Genomic DNA, 26,222 nt, shown 5'->3' on the forward strand with positions numbered 1-26,222 from the left:
GAGCCGGCCACCCCGTGACAGGATATTTATTATTAAAACATATTTATTTGACACAGAGAAAGATTTTTTCTACATTGTGAAAGATGCTCTGGGCTAGATTTTCAGCCCTCAGCTTCTTCATGCAAAAATTCCAATTGCACTCTGCAGGTGCAAATACCTGCTAGGTATTCCCATCGCTGCTCTCATTGTTTAAACAGTCCTGTGGGGAAACGTTAATATTTGCACCCAAAAAAACCCATTGCGGCAAGTTGGTGCATGCGTTACATGTACACAGGGGGAGAGTAGGTACAGCCTTGGTTGTAAACGTTCCCCTCTCTCTGTGTAATGTGCCTTATGAAACACAGAATTTGTGGTAATTAAACAATTTTTCTGCGGTGACTGAAAAACAGATAGGAACAACCAGAACTTCTGAGAGCTAGAGTCAATACACACTCCTCCTATGTTAAATCTTTATTGAATCCAGCCCTGAATACAGCTGGATTCAAGGTGGCCATGCCATGCCTTTTGCATTTCAAGCATTCATACAGGGTTTCAGAGCTTCCTATCCAACAGATCTTTACAGAGAGACAAAAAGGGAAGCCGGCCCTTCTCCTGTAAGAGGATTAGTACAGTAATGCTCTCTCTGCCCCCAGCTGTCACTGTCGCCTTGCAAGATAACTTATTTCGCTTTGGCAGTAGGAGAGGGAAAGGAAAGGAAAGGCCTGCCCAGGCTGAGATGGCTGCCTTGAGAGACATAAACATCGGCAGTTGTTATATTATTCAGCATTATAAAAATACAAATACCTATGCAGAGATGGGCTTGGACCACAATGCCTGCTCCATGCACCCTTTGCTTTGTTGGCATTTGATATCTGGATCGATACGTTTTGGCTTCATTGCACCTCTGATATTAAGGGGTCTTAAACCTCCCCCAAAAGTTGGGAAGTTCGGAGTTCAGGATATGGAAATCTGCCAGCATTTACTTGGCGTTCAGAACCAAGGGAAGAGAAACCCAGCTCTGCAAGTCAAAGTCATTGGGTCCAAGTAGAGCAGAGAAGGTCTCCACCTCCTTTAATCAGTTATATGATCTCATAAGAGATGATAAACATGGAGTCACACGCCATGCAGCATAGTTCATTGCTTAACTTCCTGTTTCTTTATGATGTTTCCCTTCTCTCCCTCTGTCCAGTGTCTGCCGAGATTGTGAGTTCATGGCAGGGACCTTGTCCTTTGCACATAGCTGTGAAATGCCACGTGGGTGCCAGACAATACGAACATTTCTAGGAACAAATGTGAGAAGGCAAACTTACAGGGGGCCCTGGAGGACCTGGCAGGCCTGGGATACCTGAAGTGCAGGTGCAGAAAGGAGTCAAGGTAGGGCAGGTCTCTTCATTTCTCTGAAAGAAAGAAAGAAAGAAAAAAATTATGGGTAACCTTTTCAAAAATTCAGTACCATTTTCATGACTCAGGCACCTAAGTCTCATTGAAAGTAGGGCTGTCGATTAATCGCAGTTAACTCACATGATTAACTCAAAACAATTAATCGTGATTAATCGCAGTTTTAATTGCACCGTTAAACAATAGAATACCAATTGAAATTTATTAAATATGTTTGGATGTTTTTCTACATTTTCAAATATATTGATTTCAATTATAACACAGAATACAAAGTGTACAGTGCTCACTTTGTAATAAAAATAATAATATAAATATTTGCACTGTAAAAATGATAAACAAAAGACATTGTATTTTTCAGTTCACCTCATACAAGCACTGTAGGGCAATCTCTTTATTGTGAAGGTGCAATTTACAAATACAGATTTTTTTTTGTTACATAACTGCACTCCATAACAAAACAATGTAAAACTCCAGAGCCTGCAAGGCCACACAGTCCTTCTTCTTATTCAGTTGCTAAGGCAAACAAGTTTGTTTACAGTTACAGGAGATAATGCTGCCCGCTTCTTATTTACAATGTCACCTGAAAGTGAGAACAGGCTTTCTTTTGCATGGCACTTTTGTAGCTGGCATTTACGTGCCAGATATGCTAAACATTCGTATGCCCCTTCATGCTTCAGCCACCATTCCAGGACATGCTTCCATGCTGATGACGCTTGTTAAAAAAATAATGCGTTAATTAAATTTGTGTCTAGTGAAGCGAAAACTCACCGGTGCAGCGCCTCCTGCTGGTAATCTGGGAATTAGCTCTTTTCCAGCGTTTGGAGCGCCTTCTGCAGGCCAGTGTCTCACCTGCCGCTGGCCCCGTATCCCTCCCAGACCCCGGTGCCCAGGGCCGTAGCAACAAAGAACGTGACCCCCTCCGAACGGTGGCCCCCTCCGAACATATGTCCGGGCGGGGCCCCTTACAATGCAGAAACTGGAATGTGGTATTTATTTTGCCACGTTTAGGGGCCCCCTTCCTTGAGGGGCCCCCTCCGGTTGGAGGGTACGGAGGGCGCTCGCTACGCCTCTGCCGGTGCCCTTTACCTCGGGGTTCTGCCCCAGCAGTACTCCTATACTCTTGGTCTCCCCTCCCTGAGGTACCCCCAACCCTCTAAACCCGCCTTGCCTCAGTGGCTACTGCCAGTCATCATCTAGCCCCCACTCACTGGGGCAGACTGCAGTCTGTAATGGCCACTCATCATTGACAAGGGGTTAGGACCTGCTGCCTTTACCTATCCTCGGGCTGCCCCTCTGCAGCCCCAATACCTTTTGTAGGCCTTAAACAAGGCCTGTAGCCTGGGGGTTTACCAGGCTGGAGCTCCCCAGTTCCCTTGCCCTATTCCCCAGCCCTGCTCTATTTCAGATACCTCGCTCTCAGGCTGCTAGCCCTGCTCCCTCCAGGGCTAGAGTGAGACTCTTCCAGCTTCTGGCCCACAGCCCTCTTATCAGGGCCAGCTGGGCCCTGATTGGGCTGGTCACAGCTATGGCTGCCTCCCCAAACAGCCTAGCCTGGCTTTTTTTAACCCGTTCTCCAGGAGTGGGGCAGCCGCCCCACTACATTGTGACTGAACTCCTTGGGGGAGAATCGTACGTCTCCTGCTCTGTTTTACCCGCATTCTGCCATATATTTCATGTTATAGCAGTCTCGGATGATGACCCAACACGTTGTTCATTTTAAGAACATCTTTGCCAAAGAAGGTACCAATGTGAGCTTTCTAAAGATAGCTACAGCACTCGACCCAAGGTTTAAGAATCTGAAGTGCCTTCCAAAATCTGAGAGGGATTAGGTGTGGAGCATGCTTTCAGAAGTCTTAAAAGAGCAACACTCCGATGTGGAAACTACAGAACCCAAACCACCAAAAAAGAAAACCAACCTTCTGGTGATGGCATCTGACTCAGATGATGAAAATAAATATGTGTCAGTCCACACTGCTTTGGATTATTATCGAGCAAAACCCGTAATCAGCATGGACTCATGTCCCCTGGAATGGTGGATGAAGCATGAAGGGACATATGAATCTCTAGTACATCTGGCACAAATATTGTGTGACGCCAACTGCAACAGTGCCACATGAATGCCAGTTCTCACTTTCAGGTGACATTGTAAACAAAAAGCAGGGAGCATTATCTCCCGCAAACGTAAACAAACTCGTTTGTCTAAGCAATTGGCTGAACAAGAAGTAGGACTGAGTGGACTCGTAGGCTCTAAAGCTTTCCATTGTTTTATTTTTAAATGCAGTTATTTTTTGTACATAATTCCATATTTGTAATTTCAACTTTCATGATAAAGAGATTCCACTACAGCACTTGTATTAAGTGAATTGAAAAATACTACTTCTTTTGGTTTTTACCAAGTAAATATTTGTAATAAAAATAAATATAAAGTGAGCACTGTACACTATATTTGAAAATGTAGAAGACAGCCAAAAATATTTAAATAAATGGTATTCTATTATTGTTTAATAGCATGATAAATTGCGCGATTAATTTTTTTAATCACTTGATAGCCCTAATTGAATTTTAATGGTACTTAGCCTCCTAAGTCCCTTTTGAACATGGGACTTAGGCACTGCTGAAAATTTTACTTTATCATTCTAGTACTTAGCTGGATTACATTTCCCATGATGCACCATGGTCTCCCCTCTTGGTGATATGAGGCAGTGCTTCATGGGAGTCCAAGGGCAGTGGTGCATTATGGGAGATAAAGTCCAGCTGAGACTCAATATTCAAATTGAAATATTTTGGTTTTCATCTGAAGTATTTCAGTTTTAAGCTCAAAACCAAAACATTTTTGGATTTTGAGCATTCATTTTTTCAGTGAAAATCAAAATTTTCTGCAGATAGCAGATGGTTTGTGTGAAACATTGTTTAATCAAAGACCCAATTTTCCATCAAAAAACAATTTAAAAAGGAAATTTTTCCAGCCACCCCAACATTTTATAGTCACTGAAATGTACAATAAATATATCCTGAGGAAAACAATCAATCGATCTACTCTTTTCTAAATATTTGCCCACAAAACAAACCACCTCTCAGTTCAAGAGCAATAAGTTTTTTGTGTGCAGTAGAAGCCCAGAAGTGGAAAGGAATAGCAGAGGAATGTTATAACTTCAACTGACAAATTCGGGATTTCCGGTTCACGGGAGAATTTGAAATATCAAAAGTTCTCACAAACTGGAAATCCCAAGAAAAAAATGTTTCAGAAACCTGACACACGGCACTTCCAAAACCAAATATACTTGCCAGAACCCTGGCACCTGCTTCGTAAAACTGACATTCTTGTCCGCTGAATGTCAATTTCGGGCAGTAGCTCCTGGCGGTCCCATGCAGGCTATCCCAGGCCAGGGACCTTGGGGCTTTCAGACTCATGAGCCAGCTGGTCCCCAAAGCTATTTTCACCAATCATTTTAGGTTTGATGAATTGGCATTTTCCAATGAAGCTTTGTTTCATCAGAAAAATTTCCAACCGGCTGTAGTTATAACTCCGAACTGAAGGCCAATAGCAGAGCTGTGTGACAGCGCTGGCTTAGTAGATCTGATTCAAGTCAGGAATTACGTGCCCTGGTGGAAATGTGTTTGAGAAGCTCTCTTACCTGCTGAAGCCAACAGGCATTTTATTATTAATTTCACTGGGACCAGACGCAGACTCACTTGGCCTTAGCTCTAGCTAGTTTTATCAGTTTCTCGGGGAAAAAATAAAAGTTCATCTTCTGGCCCTACCAAAATTCTATTTAAAGTGTCATTTCCTTTGACAATCTCCCCAGTCTCATCCCAATGACCGCATCGGTCATTCACATCTTACCAGTGCCGGGAGATCACAACATCTATCTTCCTCTGCCCATGAGCCACTGCAAACAATCTGTAAAGACTGCAGCTGGAACTGTGGAGCAAAGAGAATTAGACGAGTCATGAGAACAGTAACAAATGTGACAGGTGGGTTGGCTGTGCAACCTGCCATTTCCATGGCCATACATAATTATTCTACCCGCCGTTGGAGAAGAGAGGCCCCCTAACAAGAATTTAGGTGTAGAAAAAAGGATAGAACTGCACAGTTTTTTGTTTTTTTTAAATAGAGTGCCTCCAGGTGTCCTGATGAACAGCAATTATGCAGGCTAATGCCCCAGTTATTGTATGTTCCCAACAATAGCTCACGCCAAGTCTTGTTAAGATGCCAATGAGAATAATAGCTCATCCTACTGCAAGCCGCAGGGTGGTCTGTCAGGAAGTTGTGTACGTTCTTGGCCACTTCTGGCTGCAGTAGAATGTAAAAATAACCTTCTGTAAGAGACTATCATGAGCTTTCTCCCTTTCCCCCTACCCACTGCCCATACAGACACATTCTTTCAGAGGCAATTGTACAAACTGCAGACACAAGGCAATGGATACAGAATTTAGAAGGGGCGGCTGGTCATTGGACTGCATTGCAAGGCTCAGGCCTCTGAGGCCAGAGCCTTGCGAAGTGAACTCTATAAGCTCATCCATGCTAACAAAACCTCAGTTTCTGATTTACTCACATTTCAGCAGCAGCCGCTCCCAAAGCCCCAGGTTATTGGCTTCAACACAAACCAAAATGTTAAAAGACAACTTTGCTCTGCTGCCACTCAAGAAAGTGGTAGAAGAACAAAAACAGCAGATATTCCTGGGAGAGGCATCCTCCCCCTCCAAATAAATCTGCCCTCCTTCTCAGCCTCTCCCTAGACGGCCAGATCTTTCCATTTTGATTAGCAAAAGGGCAAATGCAGCATGAGACCAAAAAAAGAAAAAAAAAGAGGAGGGGAGATATATTTAAAACCCACAATTTTTAAAAATGCCATTTTTACCAAATCAAATCTTTCCCCCCAGGCATTTAATGATGAGTGAGCAGTGCGACGGGAGGAGTGGGATGTGCAGCATATGGCTATAAAATGAGCCCCATACATCAAGTGGCACTTAGAGATGTCTTAAATAAGGTTTGATGATAACCAGTAATGAGGCACTCTGTCTCCTCAAGGGCAGCAGAGCTGCAGAAGACATGAAACTTCGTTAGGCTTGAAGCATGACGGGAGTAGAGAAGGTCTGGGCTGTTCATTAGTAGCTCTTCAATGACTGGATCCAGCTAGCTAAGCTGCTAAAAGGAAAAACTGGGGAGGGATAGAGGATATTTTCCTCCAAGGCAGAGATCTGACAGGGCTGCTGTCAGTCTAAACCACCACAGTATTTCTTTGGCAAATAAAATTAGAGCTGCTTGAATCCTGCTTTGTGATGAATCTGTTCCCATATCGTACAGCTCATTCCTTTGATGGCATTTCTCCTGGTACGTTGCAGGACTCCACTTCCTCCTGGTGTTAGTTGAGGCTGCATGCAATACAGACGGGCCAGACTGCTTGAGCCATGCTGCCTTCAGGTGTGGAACACTGCAGTCAGCTGATCTGTTCTTATTTGCACCCCCGACATCTACGGTCAGAGTGCTGTGGAGCAGGCGCCTAATTTATCCTTGCCCTGCACCCTGTGTAATCATTCAAACCAGTGCAAATCATGCCCATGAAATCAATGGGAGTCAGGTGCCAAAATACCTTTCAGGAGCTGGACCAAGGGGCATAAAACACTACCGGATCAGCCACTGGAGTGTTTCTACACTTACTTTGCAGCGGTGTAAATGGCAACATGAGGTATAAGGCAATGAAGAATCAGATTCAGGGTGTTTTTTGTCTCTGGTGCTTGCTTTTCTCATGGGTCAATCAGCCCAAGACCATTGATCTTCAGGGCACGGCACAAAGCCAAGATTTTATTTTTTTCCTTTACCTATGGGGCAAAAGTGGGCTTTCGTTTGCGGCTGAGTCTGGTGTTGAGGAGGGGTTTTTGGTGACTGCTCTGAGTATTGTTTTACAGTCGTTCAAGGACAGTGCACTTTTGAGAATTGTAGACCAAATGAAACCCATCTGAACGTGTTGCCCCCGTGATTACTAGTATGTGGCTGCTGCCACTCCATGGGAGCTCATGTATAAAGCCTTCTCTTTTAGAAGCAATCTAGTAACCCTCCTGCCTTTTTCAGCCAAATGCAACAGGATTGGTATGTCCTCAGGTTCCAAGACTATGTAGTATTAAAGCCCCGTGTAAGCTCCTCACCCACAGATCAGGGTGCGAGCTGATGTGGCTACGTGGCACACACATGCTGTGCTACATCTCATCACAAACTCCCAAAGGTAGGAGGAGAGAATGCAAAACATTGCATTAAAAATGCTCATCAAATTTCCAAAGCTGCATAGGTGTAGAACACTTCCCTACTTCACAGGGGGAACTCAACACAAGAGCAATGGGGAGACAGGACAGTAATTCTATTCTGATTTGTATCCCATCCAACCCTGAATTTAGCCACAAGACTCCTCATTAAAATTGATAAACACTGGACTTACCGCTGCTGACCCACTCCTGGGTCCTCTGGTTCTTGTCAGTTTTCCTAGCATGATGAAGCCAGCTGTGGAGACGCTTCCCATAGCATTGATCCGTTTCTCTGCTATTTTCTTACAGTCCAAGTAGAGTTTGATCCTGAAATGGCTTACAGCTATGTGCACCTGGATAACAATTAAAAATAGATGTGTCAGACCTCACCTGTTGGACGGAGGATTCTTTTTAATCATGTATCTGGCAGAGTTCATATCCACTTCGGCAAGCAAAGGCATCTTTTTTTGTGCATGTAATGATCACAAATGATATTGGGTGAAAGCCCTAGAGGGTGAACTCCTCTATGGACAATAATACCTTGTCCTAAGGGACATCAAAACCATTGGAGAATCAAAGTTTCAGATGACTTGGGGGGTGGAGGGGGCTAGTCCAACCAGCACTGAAGTCTGCACTCAGGATCTCCTATTTTTAGCTCCCCTGACTATGAACAGGGGGCCAGTTTTCCCAGGGAGAGCCAGCTCCTCAGCTCCCCGATAATCCTGCAGAGTTTAGGAGCTATGCAAGAGAAGAGCTCTTTTTCAGATTCCCAGGCCTCTCCCCCAGCAGGCCCTGAGCAAGCCAGGAATCCTTGTGCGCGGAAGCCTTCAGCCCATAACAGTGTCAGTAAAGATGGCGAAAAATGCTACGAGCTTCAGCACACAGTTTCTGTCAAAACAACAACAAACAGCCCACTTTATGCATTGAAGGCTTTGGAGCACAGGACTTTTGGCTTCCTCTAGGCCAGCTCTTGGGATGGAGAAAAGGGACGCAGGATGGGGCTGAGGGCTGGAGCACAGTTCCTGTACCGTCAAACCCTGAAAGACATACATGAGCTCGGGATAACCAAGAGTTTGAGTAAACAGAGATACAGTTAATCAGACTTTGCCTGCACCTAAAGAGCCATAGGAACCCCCTGTTGGATGTCAACCCTCTTCTGGAGAAGCCATTCCTGGAGTTCTGATGTGAAGTAGATCAGTCTCCATAATTAGTTTAGTCCGTGGGTTGTCTTCTGGGACAGTTGTTAAGTAGAGCAGGACAATTTTTTTTTTTGGCAAATAGTAAGTTTGCTGAAAAATGCATTTTTTCAAAACTCCTCAACTATTCATGAATTTGGGTAGAATTCAGCAAATAGTTTTAGCTTGGAAAAAAAATTAAAAGGTTTAACCATTTTGTTTTGACGTTTCTGAAACGAAATAGTGTTTTGTTTTGAAATATAGCTAATTTACAACCAAAAAAAAAAGTGAGAAAACACCCCAAAAATTACCTGAAACAAAATGAAAAGTTCCCAAAATTGTTCTGTCTGACTCAAATCAAACAAAAAAAATTCAGTTTCAGCTGGAACCAAACTACCTCCTCCCCCACGCCCCCCCCATCAAAGTTTTCAGTTTGACTCTCAAACCAAAAAGTCCATTATTTGCTCAGGTCTAGTTGTAAGGTGCTAATTTGGGTGGAGGGTTTTAATTTCTAAATAATAAAAAAAAAAAGTTGGGGACAATTTTGATGAAAATTTCAAAAAAAAAAAAAGTTCCCTGATTTTCAGTCAAACAAGTTAACATTTTCTAAGTTTTTGAATTTCAAATAATTAATTAATTAATTAAATAGAGGGGTGCAGGGAATTATTATTTTTTCCCTCCCAGCCAGTTACTGTCATTAGCAACCTGGTCCAGATTTGAAGTGGTTAACTAGTGGTGAAAGAATACCCCATTCGCAGTCCCTAAGCTATGTTATAAAAGGCCTCTGCTTGAACACAAAGATCTCTCTTTCTGCCCCCCATGAAAATGCCGGGCTTTCCTTTTCTCATCTTCTCGTGCTGTTCTCGGTCTCACCGTTATTATTCTGTTTGGAAAGTGGTTAGTAACAGCAAATACAAAGATGATGTTTGGTACAGATGGCAAAAAAAGAATGTGTTTTTCTCTTAAATATTTAACACAAAACTAAACAAAAACACTTAAAGGTGATAATGTATGCAGGATATTTAAGGTAATAGGCAGTATAGAGTATACTGATCGATGGATGGGACGTGAAATCCCCACTGTGTTAGTCATTGCTTTAAAGCACCATGAAAGGCGTTTTTGGAAGCCTACTTCACTGTAGCTTTCAGTGAGACTGAAATCCCTGCCTTCATCATGACAAATACTGTACATGACAGGCATGGCACTTTTGAGTGATTATACCTGCCATTGGGGGTCTGCTCAGGGGGTTGGAAGGCACACGGTCAAACGTTAAGCAGCTTTAGCCACCTGAGAAGTCCGTAAAGGTTCAAAATGGACTGACTGTCTCCACTCACAATTAGGAACGAATCCATGTTGAAATTAAAAATCTCAAGCTAGATGGGACATACGCCATAGTTGAGGGAGGCAGGGTGGTCCAGCCTAGGACTTGAGTGACCTGGATTGAATTCCCTGCTCTGCCATAGATGGCCTGTGTGACCCTGGGCAACTCAATTTGCCGCTCTATGCCTCAGTTTCCCATATGTAAAAGGCGGATAGTGGAACTGCCCTCGCTCACAAGAGTAATGTGAGAATAAATACTTTTAAAATGGTGAGGCACTCAGATAATATGGTGATGGTGGCCATATAAGTACCTAAAATAGATATATAGACTAGTTAGATCTGCAGCTTTTGTTGACTCCATGACTGGAAGAGGACTCAGTTGTGAAGTTTGGAGCCAGAAACGAATGTACTCATAGATCAGGGATGTTTGGATTTGGGGCTTGATTGTCAGTCCATCTCAATTCTCTCTCATTGTGCAGCTTCTTCGTCAAATTAAAAAAGAAAAAAAAAGACCTGCTAGCGTTTTAGACCTAGCAATGAAGACTGTGACAGATTGCCTTTAATATGACAATAACTCATATACAATACAGAGAAAAACAAAGTTCAGAGAGAACTAAAAGGCAAAAAGCAAGCCCTGCCTCTTTAAACTAAAGCAGACCAAGTTGGATTTATGTTGACACCTCCAGCCAAGATCATTAATATTCCAAAGCCTGGTCATAAGCTAGAAGAAAGGGCAGAGAGAGAGATGCTTATAGGAGTAATAAGGTGGGCCGAGGAAGGACTATGTGGAGACACCTTCAAAGGAGCTTTTCAAGTTTTGGAAGGTGCAGTAAAACCGGGACTTAATCGGTGTCTCCATTGCAGCAGCTACACTGGGGAGTGACTTTAGGAAAAATATGAGAGAATAATATTGTCCCCCAGTGTCTCTACATGGGGGACAACTGTGTGAGGGGCCTCGAGGATGGTAATAAGCCAGGCACATGAAAGAAACTTGAAAAGCATAGCCGTGCAAGGAGCCAGGTTGGATGGCAGTCACCTGCAGGGCAGAGGCGATCTCGGTGTCAAGGTAAAGTCACCGTGGAAGGTCCTGGGAGGGAAGACACTCTTCCGACCTCTTGCAAGAAGCATTCAGGAATAAAACACTACCTACTCTGGATGAGGCAAACCCCTAAGGAGAGCCTGCTGCCTAGATACAGGGTGTGGGGAGTGCAATAGAAAAAAAGAACATTCTGTCTTTACAAGGTGAGAAATTATAGTGCCCCAGCTCTCCATCATTTTCCCCTCATTTCTCCCTGTCTCCAAATCCCCCCCATCTATCTTGTGTTGACCCATCTATCTTTAACCATCCTCCTCTCCAGCCTCCAGAACACAGAGTTACTTCTCTTCGTGAAATCTTGTTACAACCACCCCCTTCTATTCAGGTTAGGACTGATCTCGGCAAAAGTGTTTTATGGATCACATATGAAGGATGCGCCACAAAAACCCATTGTTTTCCACTGCTTTGTAACATTGTTGTCCCAAATCAAAAGGCAAAAAACAGGCTCATTTCTAACAATCTCTGACAAATCTGCCAGGTGCTCTCAACTTTGCACTTAAAAAATGATTGCTTCTGGCACTTCAGCTGAGAATAATACCACCACCTCGTTCTTATCTAGCGCTGTTCATCTTTAGAGATCAAAGCACTTTAGAATGGAGGTCAATATCATGATCCCCATTTTTACAGATGCGGAAATTGAGGCACAGGAAGGGATGAGACATGCCCAAGATCACCCAGCAAGTCAGTGGCAGAGCTGGGAATTGGACCAAGGTCTCCTGAGTCCTAGACCTGTGCATATCCACTGGCTATATTGCCTTAGAATGTGCTCCATGGTAACTCACCTTTTTATGGGTTAGTAGAGTGAATAGCTGTGCCCATCTGACAAACTGTGGGTCTATCACATACCCAATTGCCTTACTTCAGTTCCTTCCTGTTTCCTACATTTCCCTTTTTAATTCTTACTCTTATATGAGGAAGAAAGTGATGGGTATGGAAGAGAAACCGGTGACTCCAGTTAGAGCCAGGAATAGAGCAGACAGCCACTGGGCAAGATCCCCTTGCACTGGTATGCCAGGGCACCTACACCCTGACCTGTAACCCCATGCTAGCCTAGCTTGTCCAGCCCTTTCACAGCTTATCCCATGTCCCCCACAAACACCTACTATTAGGCATATCCACCTCAACCCCAGTTCATACTACAATCAGCCATTCCCGGTCCTTTGCCTCTCGTGAGTAGACGATTCCCTCTGCTAAACTGAGTGGTGATTTTATGGTGTGCATCAGGACTAGACAAAGACTCGCAAATTCTTTTGCACTTAGACCGCGATTCTGCATAGACATAAACATACATTTAACTTTAAGGCCAATAGGCCAGAAGTAGTCTCACTGACTTCAAAGGAACTATTTAAAAGCTTAAATCTTCTCATGGCTGGGACCAGAGGTGACATTTCAACTATATATCCAGAGAAAAAAGGATAGTGCAATTATATAAGTACGATGCTATGCACCACTGGGACTACCACACTGCATCATAAATGGACAGGCATACACTCCAATAAACAGATCAGTTGAGAGACACATATCGGGGCAATATTAAAATCAAAGTGAGTGAACCGAATGAGCTACTATGTTAGCTCTTCTAATGCATCACTTATGGAGAAAAATACATATTTTTCACAGGGTGGTTATATCTTTGCTAAAGCATTTTTATGAAAATATATAAAATATTTATACTGAACAAAACTGGCAAAAATTTCATATTTAAAAAGGAAGTGCACGATTCAACATACATTATATATATTTCACTACTGTAGCATTTCATGTTTCCACCAAACATTACATTTTAAATATGACAATTAGCCAAGTTTGTAATGTGTGGATATATTTCATATACTCACATGTATTTTAACTATGTAATGCATTTTAAGAAATATTCAATACTTGGAAAATATGTATTTTTCATATGGGATGACTCAAAATTCCTTACAATTGCAAATCAACACAAACAGGTTGGCCAATTTGCTAATGACTTTTTAAAGAACATTCTTATAACCACTCTTCAGTACAAATAATATATATTGAGTGCATTTTTTCTCAGCCTGCCCTTGTGAGGTAATGATCTAAGTTACTCCATCCCTTGATAAGGACCTTATGAAAGCTCCCATAGAATATCTTCTTCACTTCCTGTTGGTCAAAGGTGACTTCCTGTAAATCAGCCTTGTAGTCATGATTGAAATAGGTCAAGGATTTCTTACTGGCTACAGGGGAAAAAATAGGACAAATAAGAGCTTAGAATTAAAACAGAATTTGATTTCACCTACAGCATGTTGAAAAAATATATAAGCTTAAACATACTAAAACATTTAATACTTGTCAAGCTATAAAAGCACAAAAACGGAAAATAATGGTCAAAGTAAAGAATACATTGCAAAATGGAGTAAATAAAATTTGAGTTTTTAGTGGGTTTTTAACTATACAGAAAAATATTTGCATATGTTATTTCAATAGCTTCTGTAACGTTCATGCTGGACATTGGCAAGTTTCAATAATAAAATTGTCCAACTGAGTATAGAAGTTGGTTCTGTTACTCTTTCAAATACCTGAATCTGATCTATACTACATGAAACCTTACAGTCAAGTATAACCCCGAGGAGTGGCTGGAAGTCCTCATCTGTTAGCTGCCACACGGCAAAGGGCTCTTTGGGAGCCTCTGGAAGGAGCCGGAGGAGGATGCTGATGGTGTGCACAGACGGAATCCCAGAGAGAAGCACTTCACTGGAATGAGACAAGCAGAAGTCAGCTCAGTGACTAATGATTATGAATGCCAGGGGGCTTATATTCTACCTTCCTGACAACCAGAACAGAGCTACAGACAGAGCTACAGACAGAGTGGTGTTACCGGGGCATGATGGCCTGAGTGAGGCTCATTTGTGGGCCAGATCCTCTGCTGCTGTAACTCGGCTGAAGTTGAAGGAGTTACCCCAGTAGAGAATGTGCTCCGTATTTTGTACATTCCTCTTGGGTTTTAAAAACACATGTAGAATTTTGCATGTGCAGGGCATCCCTGTGGCCTTATCGTAGCCTCACAAGGGAGGTACAGGTCCAGTCATCATGGTCAATCTGTCACTCCCTGGGTTGGGGCAGGGAATGCTGAAGAGACAGTGAATGCAGCCTTGCATCATTCAAAAGAGACATTTCTGGTAGCTTATCGAGCTACTTTGATGGGCTCTGAAAGAGTCCTATCCAAAACTCCTTGTCAAGAAGAATGAATGATGGCTGTGATGGATGGGGTAGAAAACTAGGGGAAGATCTTCAGGCCTTGACAGAGGTACTTAGAAGTCCCTTGCAAAAAGACACATGAGCCATACTAAGATCACTTGTGAAATTTGGGACTCAAAAATGAAACCCGTGAGAGGATATGTAACAAGTCCAGCCATGGATTCCTGAGAAAGTCTGGCTTTCTCTTCTAGACTTCTGTTCCAAACTTGTTACAAAGCACTTACTGCATGCAAATGTCACTCAAAAGGCATAGGTCAAAACTGAATGAAGAAAGCAAAATTAGCTATGTTGCAGATACATTCGTAATCTGCATGGGCCACATTTGCATGAGTAGATACACAACTCTTCAACCTCTTTTTTCAGGACTGCTTCAAACATAACAGCAAGTTTTGTTTTGTTTTAAATGATATAATGTCCTTGGAAGGGCATATTTGTGTATCTGATACTACTACTGGTTGAGCAAATGGATTTATCTATGCTTTGTTAAATACTTAGAGCCTTCTGAATTCCCCTACTCTGTTTACTGTAAGAAGCTTTCCTTCTTTAAATAAGATTAAAATGATCCCAGTGCTGTAGTAATTAGGCTTCAAAATAAAATAAAACTGACTATTAAGAGTCAAATCTCCCCTGATTTATACTCCATAATGCTACTGGGGTCATTGGCGCTGCCTGGAATGAAAGTTGACCCATGACGATGCATAGGACTTTGAGAAGGAGCCCAACTAACGAGGTGCACAGTGAAGTCACATTCCAAAGTCACTGGTTAATCCTTCTTGTCAATCAAAATCAAGCTGCCCACTGTAGCTATGAGCTTGTATTTTACAACGATAATTGTCGGACTGCAAACCAGGAACATTAGGAGAAAGGGTGAAAGAGGTTAAAAAGGTCCTGCCCCAAACATGTTTCTAGCTGAGGCTTTGCCTCGAAGTTTGATCTTTTAAGTGCATGTGGATGAGGAGAGGAGTGGTCATGGAAAGAATTAAATGTATCCCCAACAGAAGACAATTAAACAGAACTCTATGGTCAGCACATGCTGTCTTTGAGCACTGAATTCTGGACAGCAGTGATATTGAAGGCACACAGCTAAAACAGGGAAGGTCCCAGTAGGCACCTAAAATCTGAGCTTGGCCTTGCAAAAACTCAACACCCCAATCACCCCACTGTATTCAATGAAGTTCCTATGTGACATGTCCCATCATGTGATCCATCTTGAGGCAATTCAGGGGTTGATTTATGGATCAGCACACAATACATGTCTTCTAAGGGGGGAAAAATCTTTGCATTCTTTTCAGTTTCACTAGAGTGGGGTTAGCATTCATGGTATTTTCACTAGGAAATTGCCAGTTGAGTGTTCATTAGGCCAGTGTCTACACCCACCCTCACCAGTCAATACCTTTCATTGTGCGGACCAGAGCCAATGTTTATGCAATAGACAGAGAATAAACTCTTGTTGGAATCAATGCGGTTCTCAGCTACCTTCCCAAACTACCTTGTTCTCTGGGTTAGCTGAATATCTCTGAAGAGAGTGTAAGTACGGGTCCCGCTGAACACATACGGTTCCATGGCCACTCCTTTAATGGAGGCATATTCTTTTTCCACCAGTCCAAAAGCTTCCATCATGTCAAATCCTGGAGCAGCCAGAGAAGGGCAGAGAAAGAAACACTTAGAGATGGTAGGGAAAACAGTGATTTGTAAGGAATCTGCCTGAGCAATGGTTGCGCTTTGTTTTCTCCAAGGGCAAGTGCATTCCAGTAAGGAGGAAGGCTAGTAGGTATAACTAATCATCAGCCTGATCAAAACACTCTCCATACTGTGTCAGTGTTCTGGCTTGAATCCTCTGTGTTTCTCATCAAAGTGCCACTTTGGCTTAGGAGAAACATTCACAGATCCATTTTCCAGATGCAGGTAACAGAGGAACAGAAAATTTTCAGGTTAGATTTTCCAAAGTGCCCAGAACCCAGCTCCTGCCTCTGGGAACAACTGCAAATTCTACCCATCTGGAACAATGGGCTGAGCACTTTTGAAACTCTGGCCCTAAGCGACTTGCTAAAAGTTACAGAGAAAGGTTGTGGCAGAGTTGGTGGGAACAGAACCTAATCCCTGAAGTGGTCGACCTTTGTCTACTCATTAGACCACACGAAATGCTTCAGATCTGTGTTGGTAAGGCCACCTGCCGAATGGAGGTAGTAATGTTCACCCCTGTGATGTTCTTTGACTTCCACAGATAAAAAACTAACTAGGCAGGTGCAAAGAATTATCATTAGACACGTTTTTCAGCAGAGATAATTAAAAGCCCAGAGAGGTTGAGTGAGCTAGCTGGAAGGTAGTGTTGCCTAGTTCAGTGGTTCTCAAAGCTGGCCCACCGCTTGTTCAGGGAAAGCCCCTGGCGGACCGGGCCGGTTTGTTTACCTGCCGCGTCTGCAGGTTCGGCCAATCGCGGCTCCCACTGGCTGTGGATCGCTGCTCCAGGCCAATGGGGGCTGCGGGAAGCGGCGCGGGCCGAGGGATGTGCTGGCCGCCCTTCCTGCAGCTCCCATTGGCCTAGAGCGGCGAACCGTGGCCAGTGGGAGCTGCGATCGGCTGAACCTGAGGACGTGGCAAGTAAACAAACTGGCCTGGCCCGCCAGGGGCTTTCCCTGAACAAGCAGCGGACTGGCTTTGAGAACCACTGGCCTAGTTGATTAGGCCCTGGCCATGCAACCAAAAGATTTATTTTGAAATAAATGATGACTGAATAATATTTATTATGGAGCAGAGTTAAGGCTGTTTTATGATAAAATATGATTTCTTTTTTTACATTTGAGAAAAATGACGTTTGTTCACTATGTGAGCAGTGTAAGATCCAGGAGGTCATTAACTATTTGTTTCCTTGCTTTAGCATCCTTGAGTTTTATAAATGATAGGTAAATACAGTCTGTCACCTAGGAACCTTAAAAATATATTTGCTTTATTTGTTCCTGGAATGAATTAATTACTGTTCACGAGGGCCTCAGCCACTGTAGCAAGGCCTAATAAATAAGAGTGGCACTTTTTAAAAAAAATCGACAAAATGAAAAAAAAAAAAAAAACTAAAAAAATTTGCTCTGAAAAAAACACAAGCTATAATGAGTTTTGCTTTTTCAACTTGATGCCAAATATTATCATAAAAGAAGTGGATTCTCTCCAGTAATTGTTTAGGGAAGGGAAAAAAGAGAATTATTCTCTGCTGCAAAATGTATCCTCTCATGTGCGAGAGCCATGAAAGTTGATACAGTAAAGTATTTCCATTTCTCTCATCATTTTTCAAGAACTGCCCAGAGGTGACCCTGCCTTATGCGGTCTACAAAGATTTTTCCCCTGACATCTTTGACATCTCATCTCCAGCTTCATGTAGCTTCATCTCTCTTTTCCAGCTCATCATTAAAGCTCTATGAGTCACTTTCTTATTTCAGATTTCAATACAAGCAGACCTTGCAGTCGGGTTTTTTTTTTTACAGCAGGCTGGGGAGGGTGAGGGGAGATAGCCAGTTCGTTTTAAAGAGAAAGGGGGACAAGTTCATCCCATCATTTCCCTTTCAAGCTGTACTCTGCCACCTCAGCACCACTTGCTATTGATTGGATCTTGCTTCTGGTGGTATTTTGCATTTGGACTGCTCTAATGCACATTAAACGCTGCAGCGTTTAGAGTGTTCATCAGATTATTCTGACCGGTTTCAGACCCATTTCTCTCTGATTTAAGAACCCTGGGATTGGCATATTATCACCTCCATTAAAATGTATATCAAATATAACAACAATGTTTAAAAGCAAAATTTAAATTACAGTTATAACCATATTATTAATCCACCAGTGAAACAGCTAAGGCCCTGGGCTATTTCTCTTGATGAATCACCTGTATCATGCAAGGTAGTTACAGAGAAATACAGGCAAAGAGATGTTTGCTTGGGTATTATGGTTTGATTAGTTTGGCCTGGACATACACAGACTGAGTAGTCTTGCAGGAATGTGGGGAGAGAGGTCAAACAGGGCAGTCTATGGATCTTAGATACTTATCTGGCCCCCTTTACCAGAGGATCTGAGCACCTCCCAGTCTCTGACGTCTATATCCTCACAACACCCCTGTGAGGCAGAGAAGTCCAATTATCATTATCCCCATTTTATGGATGGGGAACTTTGGCAGAGACAGACTAAGGGTATTTCTACATTTGAGCTGGGAGGGGTGATTTCCAGCTCACCACGCTAGCTCCGCCCAAGCGATCACTTAAAAATAGCAATGTGTCAGCAGCACCATGGATGGTTCCCCCGAGCACTGCCTGACCCCTGGGTATGTACTCAGACAGCTAGCCTGAACTGTGGCCCATGCAACCACAGATACACTGCTATTTTAGGTGTTAGCTCAACCAGAGCTAGCGTGGGTATGTCTACACGAGCTGGGAATCACATCTCCCAGCTCAAACGTCGTACCTTAAGCGACTCAAAGAAGTCGTGGTTTGAGCATTGGCCTGCTAAATCCAGGGTTGTGAGTTCAATCCTTGAGGGGGCCTTTTAGGGATCTGGGGCAAAAATATCTCTGGGGATTGGTCCTACTTTGAGCAGGGGGTTGGACTAGATGACCTCCTGAGGTGCCTTCCAACCCTGATATTCTATGATTCTAAGACCCTGGCAGGGCTAGGGGTTGAACCCAGGTCTTCTGAATCTCAGGCTGGAGCCCTGACCACTAGATTTCTCTAGGAAGATGTGGGGCTGGGGCTGCCATATAGGCAGTACAAGTCACTTTCTAGGTTGCAAACTATATATAATGGGTCCTACAGTGTATAAAGAGGATAAATGGGGAGTAGAGTTCCCCTAGTTAAATATATACCATTTGAGTCCTGACAGAAGCCCTGGGCATGTCTACATCCTTTACAACCTGCAGAGATTACCTTGCGGGAGGGAAAGGGGAAAACCTTTAGGCTGGGGTTACTGAAGGAGCCTAAGTGCCTTAGGCACATAAATTGCCTTGCAGTGCAATGGAAGTTGGATGCCTAACTTCCTATGGGGCTTTGCAATTCCCAACCTTAACCGCTAGCTGGTCCCCCAAAAAGGTTGACACAGGTGGGTGATGGGAGAGCTGAGGTGCATAAATCTACCTACCTAGCTTGGATGGATGAAATAAGATACTCAGTACAACAGGGAAATGTATTTCTGTTGCCCAATGTGGTGGGGAAAGGGAAAGGAAATGAAGGTGTTGGGTGGAGACATTTGTTGAGCTCTCCCAGGTTTCCTGCATCAGACTTTCCGACTCGGCAACAGCACTCTGGGTGTGGGGAAGATGACATTAATGTGTGCCAGGCAAGCTTTCGTAACAGCAATGCAGATTAAAGATTAGTCAGGATCAGACAGTGTTTCCACATTCATGACAGAGCCCATCTGGGACTGAGAACTAGTAAGGTACCTTGCAGAGAGCCTTCAGTGGAACTGATAGCGGGGCAAGCTGCAGGAGAGAAAAAAAATGGGAAAAGTCATGAGACCCAATGGAAACCAAACTGGCAACTTATTACAGGAATAGAGCAGCCATGGCTGTGGTCTGCAGCAGAATGGAAAGCACAGAGAGACCTAGTGAGTGAGTCTGTGTAGACATCTTGGCATATATACCATAATATCCTACAATATGGTCAATTCCTTGAGGCCAGGGCCCAGCCTGATGGTAGCAATAATCATTACACTTCTGGGCAATCTAACAGCATACATTTGGGCCATATTTTCAATGGCTTGAAGACACACTGGTTGAAAACTTGTACTCCATGCAAACTTGGGTCTATGCCAAGAAGCTGCATATGCACTTAGCCAATCCGCACATGCAAATATGGAAGTTTGCAAGGTTTTGCATGGCTCACTCATCACTCAAGCCTTTGAAATGATTGTCCTTTATCGGCAGGCCTCTTCATCATAACTTTGTTTTGACTCAATCTTCTACTACTGCTCGCCCATTGTGGTCTTAAAACGCAGTTATAGTGGGCTTTTTCTTTGATACTTCTGGTTAGTTGTAGTCTGGATACCTAAACATGTAATGCATATGTAATTGCCCAGTTTGCATAAACGATTGCTCTAACTGCACTGCAAAACAAAGGAACACAACTGTCCAACCATTTTTGAGCATGGAGCTGAGATTTCATCTTTGCAAAATTTACCTCTCCGCATCATGTTTAAGTGGCATAGCCAAGCTTCTCAGAAGCTAGTATAAGCAACCACATGCACAAAATCTGTGCATGCATTTACACACAAAATGTGCATATGCAATTGCCATGGCGGCATATACAATTGTGGTAATTGCACACAAAGACTATGCATGTCCATGTAATTCTGAAAATCTGGACTTAAGTGCATTCTTTCATTTGTATTCATTTGTTATTACATTTTGGAACTTAATCTTTAAAAAAAAAATGGCAATCCTTTGCCGTTCACCTTTTCAGGAAATCCTCTGCTCAATCTTATCACATCCCTGAGGCAGCGAGAGCGAAATATATGGATGCTACTCATATAAATTAGGGACAAAGGACTAGAATCAAAAGCTCTTTGGTGACAAGTTATAAAGTGCTCTCCCCATTTAAGTGGTTTGAGTATGGCAGTGTTTTAGAAAACAGAGCATGAATGTTACTTTCAATTAGTTGCTGCTGTTTAAATCCAAGGGCCATGGATGCCAGATGGAACTGGGACAAGGAAAATATCTGAAAGTCAGAGATGTCCCTGAAAATCAAGCACACTTGAGAGGTTGGCTATTTCCTAAATGGCTTTTTAGGTCACTAGTTTAATGCAGCTTAGCAGCTGATTACATTAAGGTTGCATTATAAACGTTCTGTTGCTATTACTACATCATATGGCATTTCATAGCTCACCAGACAAGCAGGGTTCCAATTTTCAGTACTTGACTACTGTAAAAGGTAGGAGAAGCTGGTCATTCCCTCCCCATTCCCCTTGGCAAATAAACGTGCACTTGAAAAGCCCAGTTCACTGTGTTAATTTGTGACCCCTCTCACCCACCAAGTATGAGCCACAGAAGGTTGGTACCATAGCACTCCGGGGTGTGAAACAAAGCCCGATGCCAACTCTGTCCACATATCTATTCAAGTGACATCATCATAGGACCTAATCACATCAGCCATGCCATCAGGGGCTCGTTCACCTGCACATCTACCAATGTGATATATGCCATCGTGTGCCAGCAATGCCCCTCTGCCATATACATTGGCCAAACCGGACAGTCTCTACGCAAAAGAATTAATGGACACAAATCTGACATCAGGAATCATAACATTCAAAAACCAGTAGGAGAACACTTTAACCTGTCTGGTCATCCAATGACAGACCTGCGGGTGGCAATTTTGCAACAGAAAAGCTTCAAAAACAAAAATGAGAAACTGCTGAGCTGGAATTGATATGCAAACTAGATACAATCAACTTAGGCTTGAATAGAGACTGGAAATGGCTGAGCCATTACAAACATTGAATCTATCTCCCCATGTAAGTATTCTCACACCTCTTATCAAACTGTCTGTACTGGGCTATCTTGATTATCACTTCAAAAGTTTTTTTCTCTTACTTAATTGGCCTCTCAGAGTTGGTAAGACAACTCCCACCTTTTTATGCTCTCTGTATGTGTATATATATCTCCTCAATATATGTTCCATTCTATGCATCCGAAGAAGTGGGCTGTAGCCCACGAAAGCTTATGCTCAAATAAATTTGTTAGTCTCTAAGGTGCCACAAGTACTCCTGTTCTTTTTGCGGATACAGACTAACACGGCTGCTACTCTGAGACCTGAAGGCTGTGAGTCTGATGGCTCTGGGACTATGGACATCAGGTACTAAACCAAAAGGGTGACATTTTCCATTGGCCTCTATTATTTTGAGATGCATTGGTTTGCATGCACATAAAGCAAGTTTTTCTTTCTGGAAGAGTTCTGTAGAACTGGGATTAGAACCAGCACTGTGCAATAAAGAAATGGAATAGGGTTCTATTGAAATGGCCAGTTCCTGGGTGAGTTCCACCTCTGACCCCTCCTGCTCTCTCTGAGAGCGCTCCTTCTAGGTCTTGTGCCATCATCTCTGTCTTGGGGTGGAATCTCACAATTCTCCCACTCTCAGACCAGGCCCTGGGTTGCAGTCCCCTGTGTATCAAGTGTGACCACCTCAGCAGGTCAGATTGACCTCCAGACCCTGCAGTTCTGTTCTCCCTGGGCAATGACAGTGCCAATCAGCGATCAAACAGCCTCCTTAAAGCAAAGTGTCATTTGTTTAGAACAAAAGCATTTCAGAGAACCCCAGATCTCAAAAACAGCAAGACAGCCTGCACACATACTTCCCCTAGCTGAGGAAGTGCATCTTAAGCTTCAGAGTCTTCCCAGTTAATATTCCAGATGAGCCCTCACTTGTAATGCCGACAGACCCTGGCGAGATGGAACCTGGGTCCTCTGAAGCTTACTGTACGAGTCTCTACTGCATGAGCTAAAAGCCACATGCCTCTTAGCCGAGGCTGTAGCAGGCTCATCAGTCTCCAGAGGGGGATAGAGCACCACACCAAGGAGGCATGGGTTACACCTACTCCTGCTGGGTTTACATTAGACTCATGCTGGAAAGATACATGTCCCCAGCATCATCTTCCATGGTGTGAGAAATGACTTACACCCAGTCCTACATGAAGTGCTAAGCCCCAACAGCTTGAGTTGCCACTACAAGAGGACGCTTGTGAATTTCAGCTCTCTCACACACGACTTACCCTCTGTTTGGAAGGGACCGGAGCCTTGTGCTGAGGGCAGTTTAGCCAAGGCAGAAGCTGTAAGAATAAATGCATTTGTGAGTCCTGATTCTGGGATTGTGATGTTTGGCTCACTATTGTTCATGGTTATTAGACCTTCCCTGTGCTCCCTTCTGACTGGAAACAATAGCTTGGGAATGTGATAGGAAATGGGCACATTGTTTGAGCCATGTCTTGGTCCCATTGTTCCAAGTGGGGACCTATTGTGTCCAACCTCATTTCCCTTTTTAAAGAGGTTAGACGTTCATTTTCCTGCTGGAATTTGCAAAAGGGCTGAGGACTTGGTTCCCTTTCCAGGGCACAAGTTGTACCCTGAAAATGTTGCACCCTCATTTTTGTACTTGCAGAATGGACTATGGTTGCCTATCCAAGTACATGCATCTCTATCTGATTTGCAAACACAGACTGGTAGTTACATCTATATTTTCATTTGTATTACTCAGATTTATACCCACAGTTCAACTTTCTGTGCACATTACATCTGCAAAAGGGTGACCAACCCTTCTGAAAGGCTGGCCCTATACGTAAACTGCTTATCCTACACAAGCAAGTACATCTTCATATACTTCCAGGGTGAAACTAATCTGAGGAGTATCTCTGTTGACTTCCACAGAGTTACACTGAGATTAATTTGGCCAAATCGGTCTCTGGCCCTTTAACTTCTAACGTTGCTTTTCCCTGTTACTCTTTCCAAGCCCCAGCTTAATAGGGATAATGACAGCATTACACTTTTGTAAATTATTGGAGATCTCTGGATAAAAGGCAATGCATAAAAGGTAAATGCCTACTGATTTGCCTACCAGTTTGGCCAGTAGTGGATACAACGTCACTCTCTCCTGTGTCATGGACAGCAGAAACCATCACTTTGTATTCTGTATTGGGAAGCAGTGACTGCAGGGTCACTCCGCTGCTTTTACCAGAAACCATTATCTACGGCAAAGATGAGAAAGACTCTTACAGCTTTTATTCATTTGCGGATACAAGTGGGCAATACAGGGCAACAGCAAAGCAGTTTAGACTAAGAGCTGATGACCACACTCCGCTTCCCGGCTAGAGCTGGGAAAGGTTTTTCACCCAAAACTTGTTTCTGCCGACACAGCAGATTCAGCGACATTGAAACATTTCTCAAGTTCAGGTTGGTTTCTCCAAACTGTTTCAGTTGGTGGGGAGGGGAGAAGGGGAGGAGGAAATCCCAAAAAATCAAAATGTTTCCTTTCCACATTTTCTAAATGAAACATTTCAATTTGAAATTGCTTTCGATTTCAACATTTCCTTTCATTTTATTTTTACAAACATTTAAAAATGAAGGAAACAAAATGAAACAATTTTGTCTCGACAAAATGTTTCATTTGACCCAAAATGATTTTTTGGTTGCCGTGAACATTTTGAAAAAAAAATCATTTTTAATTCAACCTGAAAATACTTAAAAATGTGTTTTTGAATTGCGAGCGAAACGATAAATCCTCTCTTCTCCCAACTCTTTTCCTGCAGACACCCAGCTCCCTCCCCCCTCCCCCGCCAGCCCTTAGATTCCCACTAGGTGCCGAGACTGGTCCTCAGCTCATCAGGGAAGATTTTCAAAGGTATAGTGGGGAGTTAGGCATCCAGCTGCCATTGAAAGTTTTCTTATTTATTCTGGAAAATGTCCCCTGTTAGCATTTTCCTAATGGATATCTAAATTGGACAAGCCTACCGGTCTCAGGCCAATGTTGCCTCAACTAAATGGAAACACCGAGGGAGTTTCATCAGCCATAGTTTCTTGCTTTGTTTTCCTACTGAAGCTATAGACTGGAGAAAGAAAGTCATCAGACCAGGCTTAGAATCATAGAATATCAGGGTTGGAAGGGACCTCAGGAGATCATCTAGTCCAACCCCCTGCTCAAAGCAGGACCAATCCCCCCAGACAGATTTTTTTTACCCCAGTTCCCTAAATGGCCCCCTCAAGGATTGAACTCTCAACCCTGGGTTTAGCAGGCCAACGCTCAAACCACTGAGCTATCCCTCCCCCCTTATCTAGGTGCTGGGAAGCTCTGTATGAACATGGGGACATTCTCCATCCCGATGAATTTCAAACTTCCTTATGGTACTGCAGTCTAACTGGGTCTAAACGGAGAATTTGAGTGATAAAGGTTAACGCTTAATCACTTGAGGTCAGAGCAGGGGATTTGTCCTTCATCCTTCACCTATTGGAAATGCAGCACTCCGGTTTATGGCGAGGGAGGGGATAAAAGAGGCGGCTGTAGTCTGTGGGGCTTTGACTGCAATGAATTCTCCTGATGTTTTATACAGAAATCCATGCAAGAGCCTAGAAGGCCTTGGTTTGAATTCACAACTGAACACCCCCTTCCTGTCTCCAATGCGCTGCCATTAATCAGATGAAGGAAGTGAGTTGCTCTTGTACTCTTGACCAAATTTACCCTTGGGGTAACCCCACTGACTTCAATACAGACACATCAGGGATGACATTGACCTTTGTCTCTTTAGTCAAGTGCCTGGCATGTCCAAAAACAACCGAGGACTTACTGTTTGCTGAGAGCTGTCATCAGATTCAGGAGCGTAGGTTACTCTGTAGTACTGTATGTGGCCGCCAGGGGGTCTCCAGTGGACCTGTAGGCTATTGGGGGTCTCCGAGTCTATAACGAGGTTGGTGGGTGGGCTCTGGGAAGCTGCAGCAGGGAACAAATATGAACTAGATGACGGGCAGATAGCGATGGATACAAACTAGGCCAAAAACACTCCATCTGGCACATTAGTAAGTGCTTCACTGCTCTGCTACCATCATAGTGAGAGCTCAGAATAGAGACAGAGGGGCGTCACCTCAGGGCCAGGGAACGAGAGAGACCGAGATCTTGGAGGAGAGTGGATTGCCTAAAGGTATATAGAAAGGACTCAACACTGAGACAAGAGAGGCCTGGGAGCTGGAAGAAAAGCTTTGGAGAGGAGAAGGGAGACCTAGAAGCATAGAGAAATTGTGTGTGTGTGTGTGTGTGTGTGTGTGTGTGTGTGTGTGTGTGTGTGTGTG

At 43.4% G+C, this 26,222-nt stretch overlaps 1 protein-coding gene across 3 annotated transcripts in view; it reads right to left on the bottom strand.

The window, feature by feature from the left end:
* Nucleotides 1-26,222, bottom strand: part of COL20A1 (collagen type XX alpha 1 chain) — a 99,385-nt gene that overhangs the window by 19,537 nt on the left and 53,626 nt on the right. For all 3 annotated transcript variants that reach the window (XM_026652796.2, XM_026652797.2, XM_024219197.3), the window contains exons 20-29: nt 25,724-25,866; nt 24,001-24,130; nt 23,162-23,218; nt 19,841-19,879; nt 15,917-16,055; nt 13,781-13,923; nt 13,297-13,406; nt 7,812-7,970; nt 5,222-5,299; nt 1,290-1,376 (exon numbers count right to left, since the gene is read on the bottom strand). In XM_026652796.2, the coding sequence (XP_026508581.1) occupies nt 1,290-1,376; nt 5,222-5,299; nt 7,812-7,970; nt 13,297-13,406; nt 13,781-13,923; nt 15,917-16,055; nt 19,841-19,879; nt 23,162-23,218; nt 24,001-24,130; nt 25,724-25,866 (1,085 nt within the window). The remainder of the gene's footprint in view (nt 1-1,289; nt 1,377-5,221; nt 5,300-7,811; nt 7,971-13,296; nt 13,407-13,780; nt 13,924-15,916; nt 16,056-19,840; nt 19,880-23,161; nt 23,219-24,000; nt 24,131-25,723; nt 25,867-26,222) is intronic.

This window comes from Terrapene carolina, unplaced genomic scaffold (genome assembly GCF_002925995.2).
Source record: "Terrapene carolina triunguis isolate 2854851 unplaced genomic scaffold, T_m_triunguis-2.0 Scaffold130, whole genome shotgun sequence".
NCBI lineage: Eukaryota > Metazoa > Chordata > Testudines > Emydidae > Terrapene > Terrapene triunguis.